At 34.4% G+C, this 25,477-nt stretch overlaps 3 protein-coding genes across 3 annotated transcripts; 2 read left to right on the top strand and 1 right to left on the bottom strand.

Moving 5' to 3' along the window:
• The first annotated feature begins 3,778 nt into the window (after positions 1 to 3,778).
• LOC117927329 (E3 ubiquitin-protein ligase RZF1-like) lies at positions 3,779 to 5,216 on the top strand. The gene is made up of 2 exons (XM_034846815.1): positions 3,779 to 4,708; positions 4,855 to 5,216. Exon 1 carries the CDS (start codon positions 3,790 to 3,792, stop codon positions 4,624 to 4,626), a length of 837 nt encoding a protein of 278 aa, XP_034702706.1. The 5' UTR covers positions 3,779 to 3,789; the 3' UTR covers positions 4,627 to 4,708; positions 4,855 to 5,216.
• Positions 5,217 to 8,797: 3,581 nt separating this feature from the next.
• On the top strand, positions 8,798 to 13,546 carry LOC117926718 (RHOMBOID-like protein 10, chloroplastic). The gene is made up of 9 exons (XM_034845971.1): positions 8,798 to 9,080; positions 9,889 to 10,136; positions 10,359 to 10,413; positions 10,512 to 10,592; positions 10,682 to 10,778; positions 10,879 to 10,946; positions 11,478 to 11,576; positions 12,122 to 12,163; positions 13,034 to 13,546. The coding sequence occupies exons 1-9, from the start codon at positions 8,922 to 8,924 to the stop codon at positions 13,175 to 13,177; spliced, it is 993 nt and encodes a 330-aa protein (XP_034701862.1). The 5' UTR covers positions 8,798 to 8,921; the 3' UTR covers positions 13,178 to 13,546.
• A 356-nt stretch (positions 13,547 to 13,902) lies between these two features.
• On the bottom strand, positions 13,903 to 24,932 carry LOC117926717 (mastermind-like domain-containing protein 1). The gene is made up of 5 exons (XM_034845970.1): positions 24,406 to 24,932; positions 16,610 to 16,719; positions 16,146 to 16,517; positions 14,923 to 15,553; positions 13,903 to 14,576 (listed from the first exon to the last, which is right to left on the bottom strand). The coding sequence occupies exons 1-5, from the start codon at positions 24,641 to 24,643 to the stop codon at positions 14,491 to 14,493; spliced, it is 1,437 nt and encodes a 478-aa protein (XP_034701861.1). The 5' UTR covers positions 24,644 to 24,932; the 3' UTR covers positions 13,903 to 14,490.
• Positions 24,933 to 25,477: the final 545 nt, after the last annotated feature.

The raw sequence follows: 25,477 nt of genomic DNA, 5'->3' as shown, positions 1-25,477 counted from the left end.
AGAGTTTGAATTAATAATAATAATAATAATAATAATAATATTAATAAGATTTCGAGAGTTCTAATTAATGATAATAATAATAATAATAAGATTTCGAAAGTTTGAATTAATAATAATACTAATAATAAGGTTTTGAAAGTGTGAATTAATAATAATAATAATAATAATAATAATAAGATTTTTGAGAGTTTGAATTAATAATAATAATAATAATAATAATATTAATAAGATTTCGAGAGTTCTAATTAATGATAATGATGATAATAATAATAATAATAATAATAATAATAATAATAATAAGATTTTGAAAGTTGAATTAATAATAATAATAATAATAATAATAAGATTTAAAAGGGCTTTGGGTTCCATCTCCATCAAAAGCCCAAGCCCACTTAGCAAAAAAAAAATCATCACCCTCAAGCCCAAGTCCAACATAAGCCCAAGTCCAAGTCCATCATTAAAAGAGCTTTGGGCTCCATCTCCATCAAGCCCAAGTCCATAAGCCCAAGTCCATGTCCATTCATTAAAATAGCTTTGGGCTCCATCTCCATCAAGCCTAAGTCCATAACCCATCAAGACTAAATGCTCCTCCTGGGCATCGTCTTCAACATGGAGCTCCCCAGCAAGGGTGCCATGGCCGCCGGAGCTAGGATCGCCCGCGACGCCGGAGGTGATGGGGAGGTCCTCGCCATGAGCGCCGGCAGTAGCTTGGAGGACGCGGGGTTTGCCATCTATGAAGGCGGCGTCGTGGGGGTTGCGCATGGCTGGCGTCTGCATGTATCACTTGAAGCTCCAACACTTGGATAGCCTTCACGGCTGGCATTCATCCCAACTCAGCTTACACGACTTCCTCATCCAGTTTTGCATTTTTTTAGAGAGAGAAGTGAGGTTCAAAGGTGGGTATGGAGACGTGGGGAGAATGAGAGTGATGGGCTCATTGAAGGTGATTGCATGCATGAGACTAAAAAATAGGTTTGCATGGGAATGGTTTGGCTAGATGGGTAGTGAGAATGGCGGGTTCTATTGGGTTTAGAAAGAATGAAGTAATAAGGGTGATGGTGAAGGAAGCTACTAGCAGTGGGCACGAAGAGAGAAATGGGTTTGAATGATTGAATAAATATGCAGCAAATGGGTTGGATGGAAGCTAGGATGAGTGCGCACACATGGTCCTTATGCGCGCGGGTGGGTGAGTTTCAAAAACGAAATCAAAACATGAATGATAATAATCTCATATGAAAGCATCGAAACAGGGGCCAAAACCGGTGGGGAAACACACATAGAATGGATATGAACAAGCTCAGATTCTATAAAAATAAATGGAAAACCCCAGCAAACACTATCAAACGCCCATATAGGATCTCATATATATTCAGATAATGCTATGAAGAGGAGTGAACGTAATCAAAAGAAGGATACTTGAACCTCTGCCCTTCAAGGTGCTTTCCTTCTAGTTCCCCGCTCGGTTCCCCTTTTTTCTCTCTTCTCTACGACCTCTCTGCTCTTTCTTTTTTCTCCTTTTTTTTTTGCTACCACCCCCGGGAGATCCCCCATCCCCGAAAACTTCCTCTACAAGCTCATACCTACTCTCTGTTTCCTGTCCAATCTGGCCGCCCCCCATCAGCTTAATTCTGGGGTGGTCAAAAGAGTAATCATGATAGAAAAATCACCCAAAAACTCCTCCCCGGGAGGGGGTCTACACCTATACATCCGGATGATCTACTACCACCCCGGTACTTGGATGGAGGGAGGGAGGGAGGGGTGGGGTAGGTATGGGAGAGAAAAAGGAAAAAGAAGAAAAAGAAAAGTAAAGTAAAAGTATAAAGGGTATGAGTGGAGAAAAAAATTTAACTGTGATCGGTTTTAAAATTGACTCAAAAAGTAAAAATAAATTTAGGATAAATTTTGGGTCTACATATATACTCATGAAGATGATACATTAGATTTTTAAAATGCTAGTTGGTTATACACGTGGTAATCACTTGGAAAATACCCTAATTTTTTATTTGATTAAATAAAAAAATGTTATTTATAAAATATCTTTCAATCTTTTTTTTGTTGAAAAAAATCAATTTCTATTTTAATTAGAAAATATTTATAAAAAATTTCATTTATGTTTTAAAAGAAAACCACTTAAATTTATTTAGAAAAACATTACAATTTATTTTTGAAAAAAGTTATCCTTGCTTTATCCTAAAAAAAATATTTTAAATTAATTATAAAAAAATTTAGAGAAAAAAAGTTTAAATTTATTAAAAAATTGCGATTTCAAATTCTAAAAAAAAAGATTTATTTTTAAAAATAATTTATTAAAAAGAAAAACTTAATTTATTAAAAAGGGAAATTCTATTTTATTAAAAGAATATTTCTTTTTGCTTTTCAATTTTATCCTAAAAATGTTTTTTTTCTACTTTTATTAAAAGAAAAAAAAAACAGTTTTTCAATTTTTATTTAGAAGAGTTTTATTTTTATTTTATTTTTTTATTTTTTAAAGTTTCTAATATATATATATATATATATATATATTTCAAATTTCTTGTCTCCTAGCAGCCTTTAACCTTTTGGTATATAACTTTGGGAATGAGCCCCATTTCTATGTACAGTATGCAAAGGTAGACACAGTTTTATAGCAGGACGAGACATTAGAGGGTACGATAAAATTTAATTTTTTTACTTAATAACTTATGTTGGTTTTTAAGTTAAGTTATATTTAAATTATTAATTTAAAACTTATTACTTAATTATTATTTTAAGTATTAAGATTGTTTGATAAAATTAACTTAAATTTTATTTTAAATCAACTTAAAATTTATTCTAAATAAATTATAACTAGACAAAAAAATATCAAGTAATAATGGAAATCTTGAAATAGTAAAATAGATCGTAAATGTAATTAGGGAAATGATGGTAAAAATGCTAAATGAATACATGAATTTAAGAATAAGTTAATTATTTTTATTTGTTACTTAAAGTTGTTTTTTATTTGAAGTTTATTTTACCAAACATATTTAATTTATTTAATGACTTAAATTAAGTTGTTAAGTGATTTTAAGTTATTAAGTTGATTTATCAAACAATCATTTAATATGATTTAATGATTTAATGATATTAATAAATAAATAAAAATATTTAAGGATAAGAAAGAAAATATTTTAAATTCTAATTAAAATTTTTTAAAATTTTATCATGCATCTATATTTATTTTTTCGATATTTTTCAACGCATTCCTTAAGTGGAAGCAACATATAAAAATATTGAACTTGAACTTCTTAGTTATTAGAACCAATAAGAACACATCAAATAGTGTTGTGAATCCATTCCATTGCTAGATGTGTGGTGAAATTTTGGTCATTTTGTGATGATACAAACTAATAAAATTAAGATATAAATAAATATGATGAAATATAAATGAATGAGATGAAAATATAAAATAATAAAAGAAACTTTAATACAAGACTATGAGACTTCAAACGTACATGTCACATAATGTGATCGGTCACTAATGACTCAATGGTACAACTTAGTATGCACGATTTGACCTACCTCAGGCGTAATTCAAATTCTCATATGCAATCAAAACCCTAGAATCACTTCTCCACTCATAGGATGAAAATGAGATGTACAAGCAAAATCAATCACATGTTTTAGACTCAAAGATTTGGAATCCCTTTCCGTACCTCCTCAAGCCATTCCTTTCTCTCCTCTATCTTCATCAAACCTCATATAAAACCATCATTCATAACCCACCAAGAAATCAAAAACCAACTCCATCCACTTCAAAGCTCCCAATCCATGTCCTTGGACCGTCGTCCTCGCGTAATAGTCCACCATGGTACCCGAAGAATGAGAACCTACCATTACTACTGGTGCCAGCATTGCCAAAGAACAGTGAGGATTGCCTCCGGGATCCTATCAGAAATTCTTCTATGTCCTTTTTGCTCATGCAGACTCCAGTATGAGTTCCATGCACCGAGGCAAAGGCTTGTCCCCACTTTTACAGGCCTAGGAGTCCTGGCAGCTGTGCTGTTGGAGGATATGGATGTTATTCTGCTCCCAAGGAGGCCGCAAACCACTGGTTTAAATGGAGTTTTATGGGGAACTGAAATGCGTATTCCCTCCATTAATGTCCCATCTAGGGTCGGCCGTCATTTGCGAAGACCACCTAGGCCACGTAGGCCGGTGGCTGCACCTGAAAATGTGGCGGCGCCCAGAGTGGGTGGAAGCAATTTTACCATGAGGGACGTGCTGAACGAGGCGATGGAGGAGCTTACTCACAATGAGGTGACGGGGGAGAACACCCAAAATGACAGGCCTGGGCCACCACCTGCTGCCCCTTCAGCCATTGAGGCCTTGCCATCAGTAAGGCTGACACCCACCCATTTGAGGAACGACCCTTGTTGCCCAGTTTGCAAGGAGGAATACCAGGCTGGTGAGGAAGTGAGGGAGATGCCCTGCAAGCATATGTATCACTCTGACTGCATTGTTCCTTGGTTGAGAATTCATAACTCTTGCCCCGTTTGCCGCCATGAGCTGGAAGCTTCCCCCAACCCTCATGCTGTTCACAACACTAGAGCTGAAAATTTTGATGTTGAAGAGGTGACGAACAGCCTAGTCTGGCCATGGAACTAGTTGTTCTCTATGTGGTCGTTCCGTTCATTGCCAAATTGGAGGTACCCAGATGGTCTTGATTTCCAGTACAATCGGCGTGGAGGTGAGACTCAAAATCATGCCTTTTTCTTCCTCATTTTTCTGAAAATCATGAAAGATTTTAAGCATGTTTCACAGAATGCCTTATTCTTTCCAAACCCGCCTATACCGCCGAACAAATAATAAACTGAGCTGTGTTGTTTCCTGTAGCTGGCACCTGGTGGCCTTCCTGGCTCATTCTATAGCATAAATATGTGTACTGCAGCAGCACATTCCATGTGGAGAAGCTGCTTATAACATTAGCTTTGTGATTGAATTGTTCCTTAGGCAGGTAAGTATATATATCCAATATATACTAATTTCAAGGTTGCTCTGATGGAAAGATGTCGAGGATTCGCAGGTACGTCCATAGCCTGTATTTTCTCTCTCTCTATATATATAGTCATTTTTTCCCCTCATCATTTCTCCATTTCAATTATGCAGTTAGGTTTCATTAGGGGGCATTGTTCAGTACTTGAAGCTCCTAACTATCCTGAAGTGTTTTTTCTTCTTTCTTTTCAAGTTCTCAACATAAAAAATAAAAATAAATAAATAAATAAATAAATAAATAAACACACAATGTAGTGTGATCACCTAGGTATCGAAGCTATACTAAATTGCACCCAGGATGCTGATGCGTACATGCAGTGAAAGGGGTTTCAGCTCAAGCATTAGCCTCTTTGGACTCTGAATATGGCGCTGAGGTGAGTTAGCAGAATTGGCTGAGCGAGGGATTTGGATGGTGAAAACTGCTATGAACATGATGATGAGCTAAAATCTTACAGAAGAATCTTCTCTCCTGCAACGAAGTGATGGAAACTATTAACAATGGTGATAGATGTGATATCATCCATGCTCAATAATTTGTTGTTACACCAGGATCTTCATTACCTAAGTTTGAGCAAATCTAAATTACTCGTTCGTTGTCTTTGTCTTTGGGGCAGAACAAATTGTAACTCCAAAACCCACAATCTTCTGATAGATGCTACCACAGAGTATCATTGAGTGGGTGATGTATATTTGAGCTAGACTTGCTCTTGAAACTCGTAGAAAACTCTGAATTTATTTTCTATTCTCTCAAGAGATGAAGATGAGAGGAATGACATAAATTTGATCTTTCCATCCTCCCTTGTACACCAAAGCATGGATGAGAAGATCGAATGGATGTCTTATTTTTTTTTTTTTTCATCTATTGTCATGTTTGGATAACGGAACGATGATAAGAATAAAATAGAAAATTTAATTTATTTTGATAGAAATTGAATCTCAATGATAAAAGATATTTTGATTTCTTTGCAAGTTATTTATTTATTTTTAAAATCTCTTTAGAAAATAAAAAATCGAAAACTTGTTTGGATAAATTGTTTTTAAAAATAATTTTTTATTTTGATTTTATAAAAAAAAAAATTATAGATTGAATTTATATCATATAAACCAAATTTAATTCAGACTTAAAAATAAAAATAATTTTGTAATTACAAATAAATTAAAAAATTTATTTTTTTAATAAAATATGAATAAATTATATTTTTTTTATAAATATTATAAAAATATGGATATTAACGTTCTCATAAGAACATAATTGTTTAAGTTTGTTAAAAATAAATAGTAATAATAATAATTTAAAATTAATAATTACTAATATTATTTTATTTTAAATAAATTTTAAAAAATTAAAGTAATTTTTAGGAAATAAATTAGTAATGTTTTTCATTACATGTATATATTTAGTACTCAATTAAACATATGGTATTTTTAAATTTTTATTTAATCAGTAATTAATTAATCAATTTTTAAAATTTTAAATTATTCTTTAAAATCAAAAGATTCAATAAAGAATTTTAAAAATTAATTATCTCTCATTTAATTTAAAATCTATTTGTTTAATGAGAAAATTTAGAAAATATAGTTGTATATATAGGAAAAGTAGTAAATCATGAATGTATTAGTTTCATTCTATTACTTTTTATAGTTCTCATGTATATTTTTTTGAGATTCAAATTATTTTTAAAATTTATTAAAATCATTAATAAATTTAGTAGGAAGTCTCATTCGAATTTGAAAAAATTGAAAAAAAATGTGTTTCTATACAAATAATAATAATAATAATAATAATCATTTTAAACCAATTTTTATCCATAAATTTTTTATATTTATTAATGAGTCACTATTAAAATTTTAAATTATTTGTAAAATTTAAGTTAGACTTAATTTAATAAGTATGAGATTTTGAAGTGTTAATTTGATCAATATAAAGTTCCACGTGAATCAGTTTTTATATTTTAAATTATTTTTAAAAATTAATAAATTTTTTGTATTGAATATTGGTTTAGAATCTACTTGTTTAATAAAAAAAAGTTGGAGAAGTTAAAAGGAAATTCAAAAACATAGATGAAAATCATGTTTAAAGATATTTAAAGATTTTTTATATCCATATTGAGTAGTAAAGAGAGAATGAACTAAGAAAGATATCATGTTCTATTTTATTTGCTTTAATGACTTTTATTTTATTTCTTTATATTTTTCATTTATTTTTAAAAATTGATGAAAATATTCTCACTTGTTCTCTAAAACCGATCCTCATTTTTAAAAGTTGCTTTTAGATAACAACAACCTATAAATTTTTTAAAAACAATTTTTTTTCTTAAAAATAAAATATTGCTTTTAAATTTTACAGCCAAACAAAATTTTATTATTTAGAAAAAAAAAACTCTCCAATGTGTTTTTTTAAATCAAAATAAAAAATATTATTAATATTATTATTAATTTATTTCTTTTTTTATTCTCATTTCAATTGTTACCTAACATCAAATTTATTCATATTCAAAAAAAAAAATTGAATAAAAACAAAATAATTATTTTTATTTCTCATTTCAATATACCAAACATGGCCTAATGGGGAAAAGGCCAAAAGCTCAATCCCCATTCCAAATTAAGTATCAATGAAACATTTGACTATGACTCTTATGAAATTAATCAAACATAATTTCATAAATCAATTGATGACTCCATTAAGATCAATAAATTCACTCCTCTAAAGTTCTATTATTTCATACATTGTCTTTCTTAACCCTTTCTTTCATGCCTACATCGGTGAAGTGGGGATTTATATTTATCTATCATCGAGCATAAAATAAAAGAGATGATAGTGGGAATTTAACTTTACTTGAACATTTTTTTTTTAAATCTTGAGATGAATTTCTAACGGGTTTGGGTGTTGTCTTATCTCGTTTCATCTAAATATATAATTAATTTAATATAATTTGTATTTTCCTATTTTTAATAATAATAATAATAATAATAATAATATTTTTTTTAATAAAATAAGTTATAAAAAATTATAATATTTTAATTATTTATAAAATATATTTATTTTAATGTAATTAAAAAAATAAAAAATATTTTTTAAAAAAATTAAAAAGTTTTCAAAAAAATGTTAAAACGGACCAGAATTGAAAATTTTACATAACTATTTCGCCCCATTTAATTTTTTTAATAAAACTTAAGAAATAAAAATAAAAATTATTTTAAATAAACGGGATGAATTCGTTACCATCCTTATAAGAAAGGAATATTATTTCACCCAATTAAAAGTACAAACAAAAAAATTTAAAAAAAATCAGACTATAATTTTGAATGTATAGGCATAAAAAGTTGGATTAATCATGTAATCTTAATTAAACATTTTGGTTAAGTATGCATCTTGAAGTCTATCGAGTGTTAGGTGGTGTTTGTTTTTTGACTAAATAGAAAAAATCAAAATATTTAGTATTTTCTATTCAGTTAAATATAATCTATTGACATCATTTAATATAATTAAATTAAACTTATTGATAACAAGTTCATTTTACTTATGTTGGATGATGTCAATATGTTATTTTTAGCTGAATAGAAAAAGCCAAAAAAAACAAACACCACCATATCCCGTTACTTTATAACTTAATCCCGTTGCCTTATAACTTAATCCCGTTACCTCGCTCTTATCGCTGGTTTCCGTTAACAACAATGTACTCATTGTAATCTTCTTTTACTCCTAGTCATGTAACTAGTTTTTTTCCTTAAAAGCACAGAAAATTCTGGTTTGACCACAAACCATATAGCCTTCTCTTCTGTTTGACCACAGACCACATAGCCTTCGCTTCGGTTTGGCCACAGGCCAGGTAGCCCCATATATGATATAGCCTTTTCTCCCTCTGTCGCTCCAACTGCAACTGCGTACGAGTGTGGTGGTCGGAGTGATGGTGGGCGCAGCCGTCCCACAACCTTCTCGCTTCCCTCTCTCCAGAGTCGGCCCCACACCCGCCCACCTCATCACCACGGCCGCCTCTCTCCGCCTTGGCCACTTCATCCATCGTCAATACATTCATCTAGGGTTTTTCCTTCGTTCCTCTTTCAAGGTACATGAGAATTTCCCTCCGTTTGGCTACTGTGAAAATGTTGGAGATGTGAAGAGCCCAGGATTTTTCGTCTCTGGCTTAATCCATCCTAATGTAATTAGTTGGTGTTGGTTGCGTTCTGTTAGTGCTTTTCTCTACTTTTCCTCCGCTTTCGCAGAGAACAAACCGAAGGCAGCATCAAAATAAAAACCCAGATTGTATCTTGAATCTTTGTTTCTGGTTCTAAGGAATCCGGTGGTGATCTTTGTTAATAATTGAATTGGATGGCGTGAGATTTTGCAAATTTTTCTGACAGGGAAGAAAAAAAAGCTGGTTAATCAGGTCGCAAGTTTGCTTCTCTCTGTCAATTCTTCATCTGTTGAACTAAAACTCGTAATCTGTAATTCGTTCCTCTATGTTGGGATATGGGGCCACACTTGAGGGGATGTTAGCTTGCCATATGTTGTTGGCCAGACTATTTAATGATTTAAGCTTTTAGGTCAAATTGTTAGCTTAAGCTGTTTTGTCAAATTGGTAGCTTTAACACTGACATGGGAGCTTCCAATTCCTTTATAATTCTAGAAAATATTTAATAATATGTCTTTCATTTTATGAAAGCCAATGCATAATGGCTACAACAGTGTGAGTTGGTTTTGTGGTGGGTGATATTGAAATTGCTTGGTCAAAGGAGTTTGATTTGAATGGGTGACAAAAGGATTATGTTGGTTTCTTGGCAACTTAGATTCAACATGACAAATTCTTCATTTGAGCTTGCTGCTTTCTTAGTTTCATATTTCTCCTTTTGCCAACTAATTCTTCTTGTTGACAGAGGCTTGCTCATCTTGCTCATGTGCCTGGACTGAAAAATATCTGGTTTGGAAAGGCCATCCAATTTAAAGGGATCAGTTTTCCAAGCGATTCCTTTTCCGCTACATGTTCATCCTACTTATACTTCTTTGGTGGGGAAGAAACTAGAAAGGGCTCCAGAGATGAGGGAATGTCATACTCAGAGGCACCCAGAAGAAATTCACTGAGAGGAAGACAATGGACGAATATCCTCATTGCAATTAATGTATTGTGAGTATCACCTTTTCTGACTGGGAAAAAAATTTTCATTTTTGTCCATGCTTTAATAATGTGGCATCTCCTATGGATAATGCAATACCATTTTTTGTTTATTTTATCCTCTCTCCACATTCCCTTATATTGTTGGGCTCATCTTTTATTTCCAGGGCTTCTTCTGTATATTTTCTATGCAGACTGCTGAAACAGCTTTTTATTTGTTAATCCTCTGTGCAGAGTTTTTATTGGACAAGCTGCAACACAAGGCAAGCTACTTTTATGGGGAGCTAAGGTCAGATTTCAAAAGAAACTATAGTATATGTCCACTTTTATTTTGAAACTTCCTATTTGTGGACTCATTTCCTTTGGATCAACTAAAAATGCAAACAGATTAATAGTCTCATTGACAAAGGGCAGTTTTGGAGGCTGGCTACATCTTCCTTTTTGCATGCAAATATTGGGCATCTGATGGTACGCTGTGAGTCTTACTGTTGCTAATTTATCGTCTTATAGCTGATTTAGAGTTTCTTTTTTTGTCTGAAAGAGATTTTCCTTTGCAGGTTAATTGTTTTTCTTTGAATTCTGTTGGTCCTACAGTGGAGAATCTCAGTGGACCAAGGAGATATCTTGCAGTTTATTTCACTTCTGCAATTGCAAGTAACAGCCCATTTTAATCCCACTGCAATCGATGATGCAATTGATTATTTTCAAACACTCCTACTTTTAGTATTCTGATTCTCTCATTTCCGTAACTCAGGTTCAGCAATGAGTTACTGGTTATGCAAAGGCCCTGCAGTTGGTGCATCTGGAGCTATTTTTGGCTTAGTAAGTCATCTTGAAGTCTTTTTCTTCCATAATTCTACTTTGGCTTCCCTGGCTAATGCTTTTAAACAGTGGCATGCCAGAAGTTCTGGCAAAAGAAATGTCTGTTAAACTAGAACCACAAAAAAGGTAGAAAATCTAGGAAGAAAAAGGTTCAGCATTTGGCCTTAAATTGTGTAAACTTGGTCCAGATGAAATATTACAGAACTGAGAAAATCTGTGGGTATAAATGTAATTTTTCCATGTAATGAAAATTACCATTTGATTGGGTCCTAAGCCTATGCTTCAGCAAAAAATTTTGGTGAACTATGTAGTTTGTATGGTTTTAAAATTACGTTGGAATAATCCTCATTCAATTTTGAAGTCTAGCTGCATGAAAGAAAAATCAATTAAGTAGTTCCTAAATTTAAAGAGGGATTCTGACCTTTTTGGGCCTGTGGTTTATTATTGTTCTTAATAATTTGAATTTTATTCTCTGTTGCAATTTTTTTCCCTTATTATCTCCCATTCATTGAACTCCTTGTGTTTGACCAGGTTGGCTCAGTTTCAGTGTTTATGATGAGGCATAGAGGTCTGGTTGGAGACAGTAAAGAAGGTTTACAGCATATAGCACGCGTAATAGTACTGAACATGGTATGTTCCCCATTTTCTCTTTCCAATATCAGAAAATTTTAAAGTTACGCAATCCATATTTGGGAAATTTCAGAAATCAAATTGTGACTCAGCTGAGTCATGTCATGTGTTCTAACCTACTGAATCAATTCCAACAATCTGTCAAATTCTGTTGTAATATGGTGTGGCTAAATTTTCATTTTGGACGAGTTAAGGTGCATGGCTCAATCTTGAGTCATCTGAATCATCACAGTTTACTCTGATTACCTACCATTCTATGTTGGAAAGAAGATTTATGTCATTTGAAAATGGTATGCTTGTATGAAAGGAAAAAAAAAAAAAAAGGCAAAAGCAAATGATTTGCCTTATGAAGGATGAAGAATCCTTAAAATACCAAAGATGCAGGCAGAGCAAAAACAAATGGGCCTACCCACAATCTTGACCTAACTCGTATGGTGTGGTAGTAATCTCTAAAATCCTCTTCTTTGTATCAAAAATGTTTGAATGTTCTCACATGCTTTCAACTTTGATGATTCACACTAAAGCCATGAGCATCTGTCATGCAGGTTATTGGGTGTTTGTCTAAAGGCATCGATAATTGGGGCCATGTAAGTGTTATAGTTTTTTCTGTTGATGTTGTTTTCTTGTTCAATAATTGGCATTTAAATACCAAGTAATTGAACTCGGTTAGCACCCCAAGGTTTGGGTCCCCATGGAGAGTCCTAAGGCTTGGCCATGGAAGGTTCCTTGGTTATCAGAAAAAAAATATATATACCAATTAATTGAATGCCTGCTTCAGTATGCACCTTCAAAACTGTTATTCCAGGTGGCGTGCTGATAAGAATGGTATTAAAGAAAAAGAAGAAGGGGAAAAAAAATATATAGGGGCAGGGGGAGGAAAACAGGTCTAGTGCCTCCCATTAACAGTTAGTTTTTAGAAGAACCCATCGTGCATTAAGAGTGTGATCCTGCAATCTGTAATTTGTAATGACTAAAAATGAAGAAAGGACTTCAACTGAACATTTTTTTTTTCAAATATTTTCACTAGTTTCCCCAACCTTAGTTCACAGTCATTGTAAATTCAAATTACAAGCATTACGTTGTTTTTCTTTTCCTAACAGTCAGTTTCTGCACTGCCTTGCACTGCCTTGCAATGCTTAATGTTGGAAGAGAAATATCAACTTTTTATTTGAAAATCTGGGAATTTCCATGAAGAAAGGATGGCTTTTGTTGAAATTTCACATTTGTTGTGGAAATTTACACTTTTTTACTGTCAAATTTCAATGGGAACATGCCTTTCAGTCATCTATGTGAAAAACAATCCACAATAAAATGAATTGAGATGCAGGAAACTTCACTTAATTCTTGTAGCAAATTCATGCCAGATGCTTAATAGGGACCTCATGGCAGAGTATTTATTTGTTACTTCGGTTTTCATATATTTTATGATTTTGGAGTGTTACATATGCATTTTTCAGTTAGGAGGTCTGCTTGGCGGGCTTGTGACATCATGGCTTCTTGGTCCTGCATGGAAGTACGAGTCCCTGTCTAACGATGGGCGAAGAGTATTTGCTGATAGGGCACCAATTTTCCACCTCGTCAACAGAAGGAGAAAACCTTGATACTTGGAATCAAACTTGGTTTCCTGACAGAGCTCTCCCTCATCCACTTCCACCTAAATTCTTTTACATTGAAGATTCTTGTTTAATGTATGCATGAACTGCTCACACCATATTTTTTGTTTAACAAATCCATCTCTTGAGAAAGGGGGTTTAGGATTATCAGGGTTTTGGGAAGAAGAGGTTCATGTTCTGATGCAAATAGAGTGTTCCTGTTTTCTCAAAACTGGCTTCTTGTATTGTGCCTGGAATTGTCAAAAAATCTAATGAAGGTTCAAGCTCTCCATTATTTGAAAGCTAGGAACACCAGGATCCAAATGTAATGATTTATTTTAGGGAAAATGCTTTATATGAAGAACAGAATTATCAAAATGCTATTCTAAAAGATTCAGTGGCATGATGTTTTAATGTTTGTCAAACCAGAGACAATTCTGTCATATTTATTCAGAGAAGCATCTCAAGAGACTGTTCATAATGTACAGTAGACTGCCTTGTGTTTTACCATTTTCAGAGCAAGAGGAATCACTTAATATTATGAGCAAATTAGGAAGAAAACTACCTGGTCAATCACTGGAAGTAATTGATTGAAATATGAAAAATCCATCCATTTAGAACAAGGGGGTAGCTCCTATATGGGGTGGCTGTGGATTTTTGTTTCCTGTTGTGATTTGAAGATGTAACCAGCTTGGGAAAAATGGAATAAGTTAAACACAACAGAAGGCATGAAATCACAATACCCCAATGACCTTTTTTGGACCATGGGGCTTCTCAAGGCCTACAACTTATTTCTTTGATCAAAGCTCTAAAATTCAACATCTGCTGAATTCACATAAAGATGTATAAAGTTCTGTATGACATCAGTTTTAACCCAACTCTGCTTCTTTTTCTTCTTTCTTTCTTTCTTTCTTCTTTTGTTCTCTTTTATTTTTATTTTTTTGCTAAAAAAAAAAAAGAAAAGGAAAAAAGACAAAAAAAAACCTGCATATCTTACACTTGGATTACTATCATTCTTCTGAAATCTGCAAGGCAGTCTTCATTTCATTACCAGTCACACCTTCTCTTGGAGTAACTCCTATGGTAGTGTGTCTCCCGGTCTCTTGTGCCATCGCAGATGTAGAACAAAGATGAGAGGCCTGCCCTTTTGGCTTTGACCTGGAATTCATCTTTGGATTCATGTACAAACTCTCTTGCTGGAGAAAGAAAAAACCAACCAAAGCTTTCACAGGAGCTTTTACCATCCTAATCCATAACAAAACTGGTTACTCAACATCAGTATGCTGTCAAAGTGTTTTGAATTTGTTTGGTGCGGAGATGAACTATATATGCAACCATAAGAGGTAATGAGACACGACTAGTCCAGAGAAAACGAATAACCAGATCTTGTTGGATGAACCTGCAAAAGCTGCAAAGTGCACAGGATGTGAATACAAAAAGTAAAAAGCATGCGAAATGGACACCTCAAACTATGAGGCAACAAAAAAGTTGTGTTTCAAACACTTTTTGTACTTCTACATCTGATGTATCAGAAAAAAGCTATTGAAAGGGAGATGGAAAATTAATGTGGAGACACACTGAATGCAGTTTAAGAAAACATAGAATCATAATCTAATAAACAATTTCATCTCTTCAAAGCCTTTCATTTTGATACCAAATGATAATCAACATTAATGATCAAAATATCTGAATCAAATAAACAAGGAAGACATCTGCATGCACTTTAAAAAATAGAGATGGCAGGAACAACTTACATGATGATGATGCTGAGTATAAGGACGGTGGAGATACAATGTGTTTCCCAGTTCCTTTGTCCTGGTCTTGACTGGTGTCAGATGATACTGTTGGTGAAGGTGACAGATTAGGGGACAACTGTGTCCTAGGAACCAGGGGAGGTGGGTAAGGAGAACTGGCACGAGGTGAAACAGCTGGAGGCAAAGGAGACATTGAAATGGGAGGGAAAGAATGAGAAGGCCCCTCGTCAGGGCTTGGTGCAGATGGGGGGAAAGCATTGCAGTTAGAACAAGGTGAGGCATGATGGGTGTCAGGTGACAGAACTGGGGGGTATGATGGAGAAAGATTGGCATATGGGGAAGGAGATGGTCCTGCATAATCATGTGGTTCTGGAGATGGAGCTGGAGAAGGAGTAGGAGGGGTTGCATGAAGCGTATCCGCCAAATAAGAAGATAAACTAACTCCCTTAACTGTACCAAAGACTGAGTTATCCAGGCCAAGATTCTTTGAAGGGGAGCCCGTAATTGTTTGAGCCAACTGCTTCAATCTCTGTGGCAAAAGAATCCCAAAATCTGACATAATTGAAGCCTGAACTGTAACTGGTGGGTCTACTGTTGAGCCAATTACATTTGTTATCTGCAAATAAACATTCTGCATGCAAAAGAAAGTATAGTTAAACACTCAATATCAGATTTGATATGTACTTGTGGGTATCAATAGATACCATTATCTGTTGACACAAATTAAGTCCAGTACTAAGGTCTGTGACCATACTTTTGGACCTAATAAAAAACCAGAACAAGATGGGTTTTCACAATTTAATAGCCAGGTAACATTTGGACCCAAGTAGAACCCACTATGAGGTACCCAACACACCAACAATATATAAACTATCTGATTTTTCTGCAGAGAAGAAAAGGTGAAACAAGGAAAAGGAAAAAAAAAAAAATCAACTTTCTTATTTGTCTAGTCTTTTCCTTCTTTTTTTTTTTTTTTTTGGTTCTGTTTCATTAATTGAATGTAAAGGTTTATTTGACATTCTTCATGAATTCATTGAATTGTAAATAATTGGAAAGTCGCAAAGGGATTAAATATTTGTTTGTGAACTATCTATTTCATTCGCCATTATGAAACTTATCAAAACCAGATTTGGTCCAGGTTTGTATTTTGTGAATCCCATCAGACAACCAACCATTGGTACCATTAATAAAATGTGCAATAAGCTACTTGAATGGGAGTTTACCTCATAAGGCCTCAGATGCAATCCAACTTTCAACTGTTCCTTAAGCTGAGCCAACTTGTCCTGTATCTCCGATATAGAATTCAGGAGAGTAAAGTTAAATAGGACCTGTGGTATCTGCCAAATGGAAGTAGATTGTAGAGGGATTACAGTGATTCCGCCTTGAAACTTTAGAAGTTCAAACATAGATGACTGCCCGAAAATTGATGTTGTCAAAGTTAGATTGGATTGCTGAAGGAACAGCTCAATTAAAGATGATCTGAGCACACTAAGAGACACTGGATTTATTGGAACATTTATTGGATCCGAAAGAACACCAAACACCACATCAGTCCAGTTAGAAGCACCTGCCTGGTGCATTGATAGAGCAACCACCTGTTGAGAACATTTGCTTTTAGGTTGATCTTTTCTTTATTCAAAAAGAGAACAAGATGAAAGAAAATGCAATTCTCGGCTTGAAAGAAAACCTTTGTATATGGGACACCTATTTCCCCTGAGATATCATACTCTAATCTTCGAATGTGTGGAATAAGCAACGAAACTGGCTTTTGCAGTTTGAAGCATGCTTGAACCGTAGCTGAAAATACACATAAAGCATCCAATATTAGAAAAGAAACCAGGAAGCCACAACTGAGAGTAGTCAAACAGAATCGAGTCCTCATAATTTGATAAATAATTATGAAGTAAAAGCTATTACAGAACCAAGTCCTTTTAATTTAATAAATAATTACAAAGTAAAAGATGTTAGGATTCCCAAAGACACTAGACCATAATGAAGTTCATGAAACTAACATCATCAACTTTATCCATTTTGCAAATATTTTTCATCCTTTCAAATCTTAGTGAAATGTAGTTTGAGTTTAGCAGTGGAAGGATACAGTAGAATAAGATCCATGGGCTTTACAATGTGAACCATTTTTAATATACAGCACCTCCTCCTAGCATACTCAGAATACCCCAAAATTATTTAATATATAACTTGAAAGAAAAGAGCACTTGTACCAAATAGAGGAAGTTTAAGGTCCACTTTGACATAACTTCTTGATCATTGGAAACTCCTTTTGACTGTTAAAATACTGTAGAGTGTGTTTCATCAATATGCTTCATAACATACTAACGCACTTCTTGAGTAGAAAATATTCTAGGCTTAAAAGGTCTTGTCAGAAATTAAAATTCTTTACTCCAAGAAGTCAACTTCAGATAAAAGCATTATCAACACTCATGATGTCTGGATTCTTCAACCTCACCCAGTGTACCAACACAACGTGACATAGTGTGGTGTGGGATTATATGCCTGTATGGCATGAGAAGTAAATTAGTTAATCATCTTTTTCTTCACTATCCTAATGCTACTTTGGCATAGGTTGCTTTGCGTGAAGGAGATAGCATGGTTATACTTTGAGATATTGCATATATGTAGTTTATCTCTGTCCTAGGTCTATGACCCACCTTAAGGTGAGAGCTTTGTGGAGAGGAGCTATCTTTAGTGTAATCCAGTTTGAGGAACACTAGAATATTTACAGGCAAATGTAGATCTATGGATAACCTATTAGAAGTGTTGCATTACTGCAAGATTCTTGAGATGTCAACTACCAAGATTTGCAAGTGTTCCATTTAGTATAACAATTCCTGTTACCCATTAAGAGGGGATAAAAAATCAGGGCCCAATCAATTAGGTGCAGGGAAACTTGAGACTTGATTGGTATTGCTCAAACAACCTGGGTCAGATGGGAATTGGTGGCCTATCTAGAGACAAAAGGTGGATGATTATAAAGGTTTTCTTGAAATTTGTAGGTTTTTGCCTAGCTATCAAGGCAAAATTTCTAGTGCTATTCGAAGGGCTGATGCAAGTTAAATCATTGGCTATTTCAAACATATTTGTTAAGGAGTGAGAGATCATCATATTTCAGGTGGCTCATAGGAAAAGGACACTGGAGATACAATCATCTGCCACAAAAATATGGCCTACATTTGTAGTGAGGTGGGTTCTTTGTTTAAGATCATCAAAACCAAAGAGTTAATAGGCTCGCCAAGAGAGGGGAGAAGCCTGAACTCTCCCTTTTTATAGGGGGATTACCTTCCCTCTTAAGGTTTTTGGAGCATAATTGATCATTTTTAGCCTCCAAAGCTTTGATCGTTCCTTCCAATTTAAAGAATCCAGAAGGTGCCTACTAAAGCACAATATCCTTGCTACCCTACCAAAGCTTTGAAAGGAAATAAGAAACATGTCTAGGAACCCGTTCAAGGTCACCCAATAGATCCTAGCCTAGTGGAAAAGATGCCACTACAACCTAAATGGAAAAGGACAAAGAAAAAAGTGATGGTCATTTGACTCCCCTCTCCTCCCAAAGAATGCACCTATTAGGGCTAGTAGCTTTTTATGGCCTCCTAATATCAAGCAAATCACTCCATATTAACTTTACTGTGAGCCACTATTATGCAAATGTTTTGAGTTCAAAGGAGCCAAAGAATTCCAAATTAATATGGATGTCAATAAAATAATTGAGGTTTCCTTCTTGAAAAGGAAAAGGAGGAAGGATTTATGTAAAGTAAGCTCAACCTATTTAAGGGAAAAAAATAACTAATCTAGAGAAGACAGAGATAAAGAAAAAATTCTCAATGGAGAACAAGTGATAAGATTGTCAATTTTGCATGATGATACTTTTGGAAACCTCTCTCATTTCAAGCGAGTGCTGGGAGGCAAGTGAAATTTTAGTTTACCGAATGATATGTGTGGGATCCATTGTAAAGTCATGTATAGATCTTTTTGGCATTGCTAGCAACGATGATCCATTGTAAGGGCGAGAATTTCCATTTTTTTTTTTTTAAATCTTTGGTTAACACACTCATTCAAGATTGTCCACTTCAAGACTGGAATTGTAAACATTTGATATACTTTTGGCTGTTTGTATGAGGTAAAGTTGGGAGAGAAGAGGGGATAAATAATGTGGAAACAGTCAAGGATAGCGCTCTCTCAGTTGAAAACCTACAATGATCATAAAACAAGGGGAGTGCGAAAGTTTTTGTTTCGGGGATATTTTGTGTGGCAAAGGTCTCTTGGAGGTCTCTTCTTTCACATAAAGGCATTGGGAGTGGGGGTGGGTGAGGGTGATAGGGAATTCTTCCAAATTGGTGTCAGATGTCCAAAAAATGAGAAGGAAACCATTTTTCATCTCCTAATTCGATTAAAGATGAGTTTGGAGCTTTAACACTTTCTCTTTCCGTTGGTGAGAGTGCCCTAGGTTTTCCCAACAATATCAATGGAGTTATGAAAGGTGGCATGGAAAGCTCACCAAAAAAAGAGAGAGAGAAAGAAGGGAAACTTTGCAAGACATCCAGCCTTTGTTTCATTTGAATCATTGAAAGAAGGTCTCCATTACTCCGTCATACTGCATGATCTGCGGTCAATAGTAACAAGGATTCTCAATTGGATTTTATCAGCGATTTGTATTATATAGTTTAGTTGGTTTCCATTCTTTTCTGGCAAAGCCTTGCATTCTCCATGTATACTTGAGCTATGGCCCCATTTTTGGGCACCACTAATGGATTTTATTCACTTACTAAAAAAGAAAAAGAAAATAATGCTATGGAGTAATGACCAAAACCTCAGCAATTAATACTTCATGATTAAAATATATTGATATAGAATTTTATTGATTGGTTGGGCTCTAAGTAGGATTGTGGTGTTGGGCTATCTTTGTTTTTTGGCCTTGATGAAGGCAGGTGTATAGGTATTGTATACATTGAGTCGCTTTTTTAGCGTCTCTTTTATATATGAAATCTTATTTACTTATCAAAAAAAAAATATATTGATATAGAAAAGTCACCAGGTTTGTCAGCTACATGGCATCTACTTACCAACTAAAGCATCTACATCCACAAACAAGCAATTGCAAAAAAGACAATCAATTTATAAAAGCTCTCTTAATTACGATTAAACTCCAAAGAAGAATGCTATTGCTCTCTTCATTCAATTCCAGCCATGCAAGTCCTCTCCAAATCCACTGCTCCAATACTGAAAATTTGCGTAAAGAGAACATATCTCAAATTTTCCCCATTTATGTAAACCTTCCTATATCGAAGCCATATAAGACGCAGATTCACACTAAAAATTAAATACAGAAACGAAAATTGAGAGGACTCTTAGTTTAGGAACACCCAAAAAATACCCAATCCAAATCCTTAAACAGATAAACATACATAAATAAATTTTCTTCTTCCTTGGGATTGGTCATAGACCCACCATTCAAAAAATCAAACAATAAACGGATAAAAATATTATTCATAGAGAATTAAAAGAACTCAACCACCATAAACCCAGAACAAGATTTTAAAAAACCCATGCCCATCTGCTCAAAACATTAGAAAATCCTAATTAGAAGGTGAATTACACCACACATGCACATAGACCACAATCAAAACAATAAAAAGATGAAACAGAAATACCCATATACTCAAAACACCACAAACCCTAATTGCATAAATGAAATGGCACATATGCTCTACCAAAAACAGCTGAAAACCCCAAACACCACACACCCACTTACTCAAAACCCCTAATTACACAATAAAATAAAATAATAATAATAATAAATGAAGCATGAAAAAACAAGCGCAGAAGAGACACAGCACCAAGCTTAATCGCATCTTTTGCATCAAAACCAGTTTTGACAGGGTGGAGAGGAAGGGCCCAGAAAAACGCGAAGACAAAGATGGAGAGGCTCAACACCAAAATGATGGTGCACTTGAGATCGAACCCCTGACAAATCTGAATGATACCTACCAAACATCTATGGCAGAAGAAGCGCAAGGAGGCCTCATCCTCATTCTGCAGATGCTGGCACTGCTGTACTGGAATCTTCCCCATTTGCAGAGCCTCTGTAACTCAAAAATTCTCTCTCTACTTTCTCTGTCTAAAACTGAAACCCCAAGTGTACAGTGCAAAGGAGTCCTATTCTCTTACGTTTTTGTGGTGGAAAGGGTGGTGTCAGAGAAGGGCATCTGTCAGGATCATGGCTGATCTGGGCCCTTGATTTCGCTGACTTATTCAGGTTTGATGAAGTCTGCATGACGATTTTTCTATGATGGACTTGGCTATGATGCAAATGTGGCATTGTTTTGTGCTACCAAATGTTGTGAAGCAGGGGTGAAAATGAAAGGAATAGAGAGAAGTATTTGACTAAATAAGTGAAATGTTTCTACGACTTGCAAACAAAAATTCAAATGTGCCAAAACACTTTCATGTTACGTTTCCCTTTTACTTTTTTTGTCTATCAAAAAAAAAAAATTCTCTTCTACTTTATTTATTAGGGTTTTTTCTTCTTTTGGGTTTTACTCTAAGTTGGGAGTTAGGAATGGTGTTAATGATGAGTTTGTGAACTTGGCATTTCCCATAGGGGCATACAATTCGCTTGAACAAGTTATTGGTCAGGAAATTTTTTAATCAATGTGTTTACTCTAGTTCCAAGCTAATATAAAATAATATGCATTGATCATGACGCATGTACGTGGACCAATTACTAATACTTTCTTGGAATGAACTTTCCCAGTCATTTCAATAAGATATATGATGAAATTCTCCATCACCTTTTTACAAGATAAAGGCATTTATGCATCATGTGGTAATTCAAATTACTAATTTGCAAATTATTATGCTATTATGATGGAAAGAGAGTCCTTCATCATTGATTCAATATTTCAAAGGGCAAAAGGTGGTGTTGAGGCATTTTTTCCGAATGGGTTAAGGCATAAGCTTAATAGCGGAACAACATGTAAACCTCAATTTAAAGACAAATATATATAATAAAAAAGAAAACTCTCCAAAATAAGAAATTACTAACAAAATCACACAAAAATAATAATAATAATAAGAAAACCATAAAATTCATCATAAGGAAATTAAGGTCTCATTTGGATACACCTACTATTTTTTTGTTTGTAAAAACAAAAAAAACAATAAAAAAATAGTAGTAATTTTCATATAAAATGTAAGAAGTCTTAGACAAAAAAGTATGAACTTACTTTATGTTCTTAAAAATTACTTTAAAAATTTTTTAAATTTGAGATAGTAAAAATTTTCTTATACCTCAATTTTTAAAATAGTTTTTAGAAACCATTATCTTTGAGATAAATTTTTTAGACGTCTTGCATTTCATATAAGAACTACTATTATTCCTTGTTTTTAAAAATAGAAAACAAGAAACGTATCCAAACAACACCTAAATATTTGCCCTTATGATCATTTTCAATGAAATTATTTTCTTTCTTCCCAAATCCATCTTTGTCTCATGGACCTATCGAATAGTCTTAAACACCACCAACACCATCACTGGTAGTTTAACATAGCAAGTTACCTTTTAGGATTATGGTGGATTTGGCTTAACAAAATCTCTCTTGGTTTGGGTTTTAACTAGTTCAACAACTGTGAGACCTCAAGATAGTTATAGGTTCCATATATAAGAACTCTTTTGAATCTTTTATTTCTACATGCATTCCAATAGTGTCCATTTCAAGATTGAGATTGGAAAAAATTGATGTGTTTTTGGGTGTTTGTATGAGGTGAGGCTGAGGAGAGGAGAGTGGACAACATAACGAGGAAAAAGTTATGAATGGCAGCTTTTCTTGAAATGCTACCATGATTATAAAATGAGGAGAGCGGGAGAGTTTCCCTTGGAGGATATTCTGTGTGGTGGGAGTTCTCTTGAATGTTTCTTTTTTCAGATGGACACGGCAACAGGAAAGTTCTTAACCACTAACAATTCAGTAGTCACAGTGCGGGAAGGGGAATATGTGCATCTTAGCTCTTCCCATTGGTGCTAATGTGCAAAAAACAAAAAGAGGAGATAGTCTTTCCTCTCCTAGTTCATTCAAGATGAATTCAGAGATTTGGTACTTCTTCCTTTTTTTGGTGGGAATGTCTTAGGTTTTCCCAACAACATCAATGGAAAGGGTGGTCTGGTAACCTCTTGAACAAAATGAGGAAACTTTTGGAAGGCATCCAGCCTACGTTTAATTATGGTTCTCTGAAAGGAGGCCTTCGTTGTACTACCGGATGTCAGGCTCTCAAATATTAAATGGGAATTCCCTGCAGGATTTATCAGGCATTTGTGTTCTGTAGCTTCATCGGTTTCCTTCATTTCCTTGGCATTGCTTTGTATCTTAGGCATGTACTTGAGTTGTGGTTGGTCCCATCTTTTGGCACTGCTAATGGATTTTATTTACTCACAAAAAAGGAAATGAAAGAAGCTATGGACTAATGACCAAAACTTCAGTAATCAATACTTCACTTTATTGATATAGAAAGGTCACCAAGTTGGTCAGTTACATGGCATCTACTTACCAACTAATGCATCTACATTCACAAACAGGCAATTTCAACAATGGCCATCAATTTATTTTTCTTTGGTAAGCAAATAATACAATTTTATAAACAAACACCACAGAAACAGTGCACTGAAGAACACAAGATGGCAATGGCCATCAACATTTTTTTTTTTTTTTTTTTTTTCCTGATAAGGGCAATGGCCATCAATTAATATAAGATGAGTTAATCATGATCATCTCCACATTCAATTGCAACCATGCAAGCCCTCATCAAAATCTAGTGTTGTTGATGAAATACTGAAAATTGGCCAAAGAGAACATATTCTGCATCTAATCCTAATCCCATTGATGTTGTCCTTCCTAAATTCAATCCTAACAAGACACAGATCCATCAATCAAAAAATCAGATACAGAAACTAAAATAAAGAGGACTCTTAGTTTGCAACACCTGGAAGATACCTAAGCCAGAATCCTTAAACAGATGAAAAATCCTAAATAATTTTTCTTCTTCCTTAGGATAGGTCATAGACCCATAACCCAACAAAACAAACAATAAATGGGTAAAAATATTGCTTACAGAGCATCAAATAAGAACTCAACACTAAGAACCTAAATCAAGATTTGAAAAGAAAAAAAAACCATGCCCATCTGCTCAAAACATCACAAAATCCTAATAAGAAGGTGAATTACACATATGTACACATATCTATTTGCTCAAAATATCAGAAAAACCACAACCAAAGCAACAACATGATGAAACACAACATGCCCATCTACTCAAAACCTGACAAAACCCTAATTGCAGATATGAAATGACACACACCCATGAACCAAAAACATCAGAAAAGCCCAAACACCACACGCCCACTTACTCAAAATCCCTAATCACACAAAATAACACCCTCTAGAGGATGGCAAAACAAGGGCAAAAGAGACTCACCACCGAGCTTAATCGAATCTTTTGCATCAAACCCAGTTTTGATAGAGCGGAGAGGAAGAGCCCAGAACAAGGCGCAGACAAAGACAGAGAGGGTCAGCAACAAAACGACGACGCATTTGAGATCGAACTCCTGACGAATCCGAACGATTCCCACCGAACATGTCCGGCAGAAGAAGCGGGAAACGACCTCATCCTCATTCTGCTGGTGCAGCCGCTGCTGTACTGGAAACTTCCCCATTCGCAGAGCATCTGGAACTCTCTCACACACACACACACACTCTCTCTCTCTACTTTCTCTCTCTAAAACTGCAACTCCCAAGTGTACAGTGCACAACAGAGCCCTATTCTCTCATGTTTCTGTGGTGGAAAGGCAGGCGTCACAGCTCAGCACCTGTGACACCTCTCTCTAATCCAGGCCCTTGATCCTAATGACTGCTCTACTTTTGACTAAATCGACGACCGTGATATGTCCGTGATGGGCCGGCTGTGATGAAAATGTAGCATTGTTTTTTGTGCTACCGAACGTTGAGGAGAAGCAAAGGTGAAAATGAAAGTAAGAGAGAGAGAGAGAAAAAATATTTGATTAAATAAAGTAAAATGCTTCCACCACTCACAATCAAAAAATTCAAATATGCCAACTCACTACCATCTTCATTATTTCTTTTACTTTATATTTTATTTATTAGGTTTCATTTTCTTTTGGGTATTACCAAGGTTGGCAGGGAGTTAGGGTTTGGTATTTGATGATGATTTATATGAAGTTGACATGTCTCATGCCATGCACGTGGACAAGTTTTTGGTCATGAAATTTTTTTATCAATGGGATTAGTGGATTTCTATCACGTAAAGCTACTATAAATTAATACCAGACATGGACTTATAACTAATACTTTTTTCCAATCTATCTGTCGAATCCTCTTTTTATACTTTCTATCACCTTTTTATATTATAAAACACACTTATGCGTTAAATAATAGTTTAGATTGGGGATATACAAAAGTATATTACTGTGAAGATAATCTTACAAATGAATATAATATTCATTTTTAATAGCATATACTTCCACGATGGT

This window comes from Vitis riparia, chromosome 12 (assembly GCF_004353265.1).
Source record: "Vitis riparia cultivar Riparia Gloire de Montpellier isolate 1030 chromosome 12, EGFV_Vit.rip_1.0, whole genome shotgun sequence".
NCBI classification, from domain to species: domain Eukaryota; kingdom Viridiplantae; phylum Streptophyta; class Magnoliopsida; order Vitales; family Vitaceae; genus Vitis; species Vitis riparia.
The sequence above is the reverse complement of the archived record's forward strand: the minus strand, read 5'-3'. Positions and strand labels throughout refer to the sequence as shown.

Coding starts and splice junctions, on each gene's coding strand:
- LOC117926717 (XM_034845970.1), bottom strand. CDS start 24,643: ATGGGGAAGTTTCCAGTACAGCAGCGGCTGCACCAGCAGAATGAGGAT. Junction 16,518..16,609: donor TAGGTGTCCCATATACAAAG/GTTTTCTTTCAA, acceptor TGTTCTCAACAG/GTGGTTGCTCTATCAATGCA. Junction 14,577..14,922: donor ATACTCAGCATCATCATCAT/GTAAGTTGTTCC, acceptor TGCACTTTGCAG/CTTTTGCAGGTTCATCCAAC.
- LOC117927329 (XM_034846815.1), top strand. CDS start 3,790: ATGTCCTTGGACCGTCGTCCTCGCGTAATAGTCCACCATGGTACCCGA.
- LOC117926718 (XM_034845971.1), top strand. CDS start 8,922: ATGGTGGGCGCAGCCGTCCCACAACCTTCTCGCTTCCCTCTCTCCAGA. Junction 9,081..9,888: donor TCCTTCGTTCCTCTTTCAAG/GTACATGAGAAT, acceptor TCTTGTTGACAG/AGGCTTGCTCATCTTGCTCA. Junction 10,947..11,477: donor CTGGAGCTATTTTTGGCTTA/GTAAGTCATCTT, acceptor GTGTTTGACCAG/GTTGGCTCAGTTTCAGTGTT.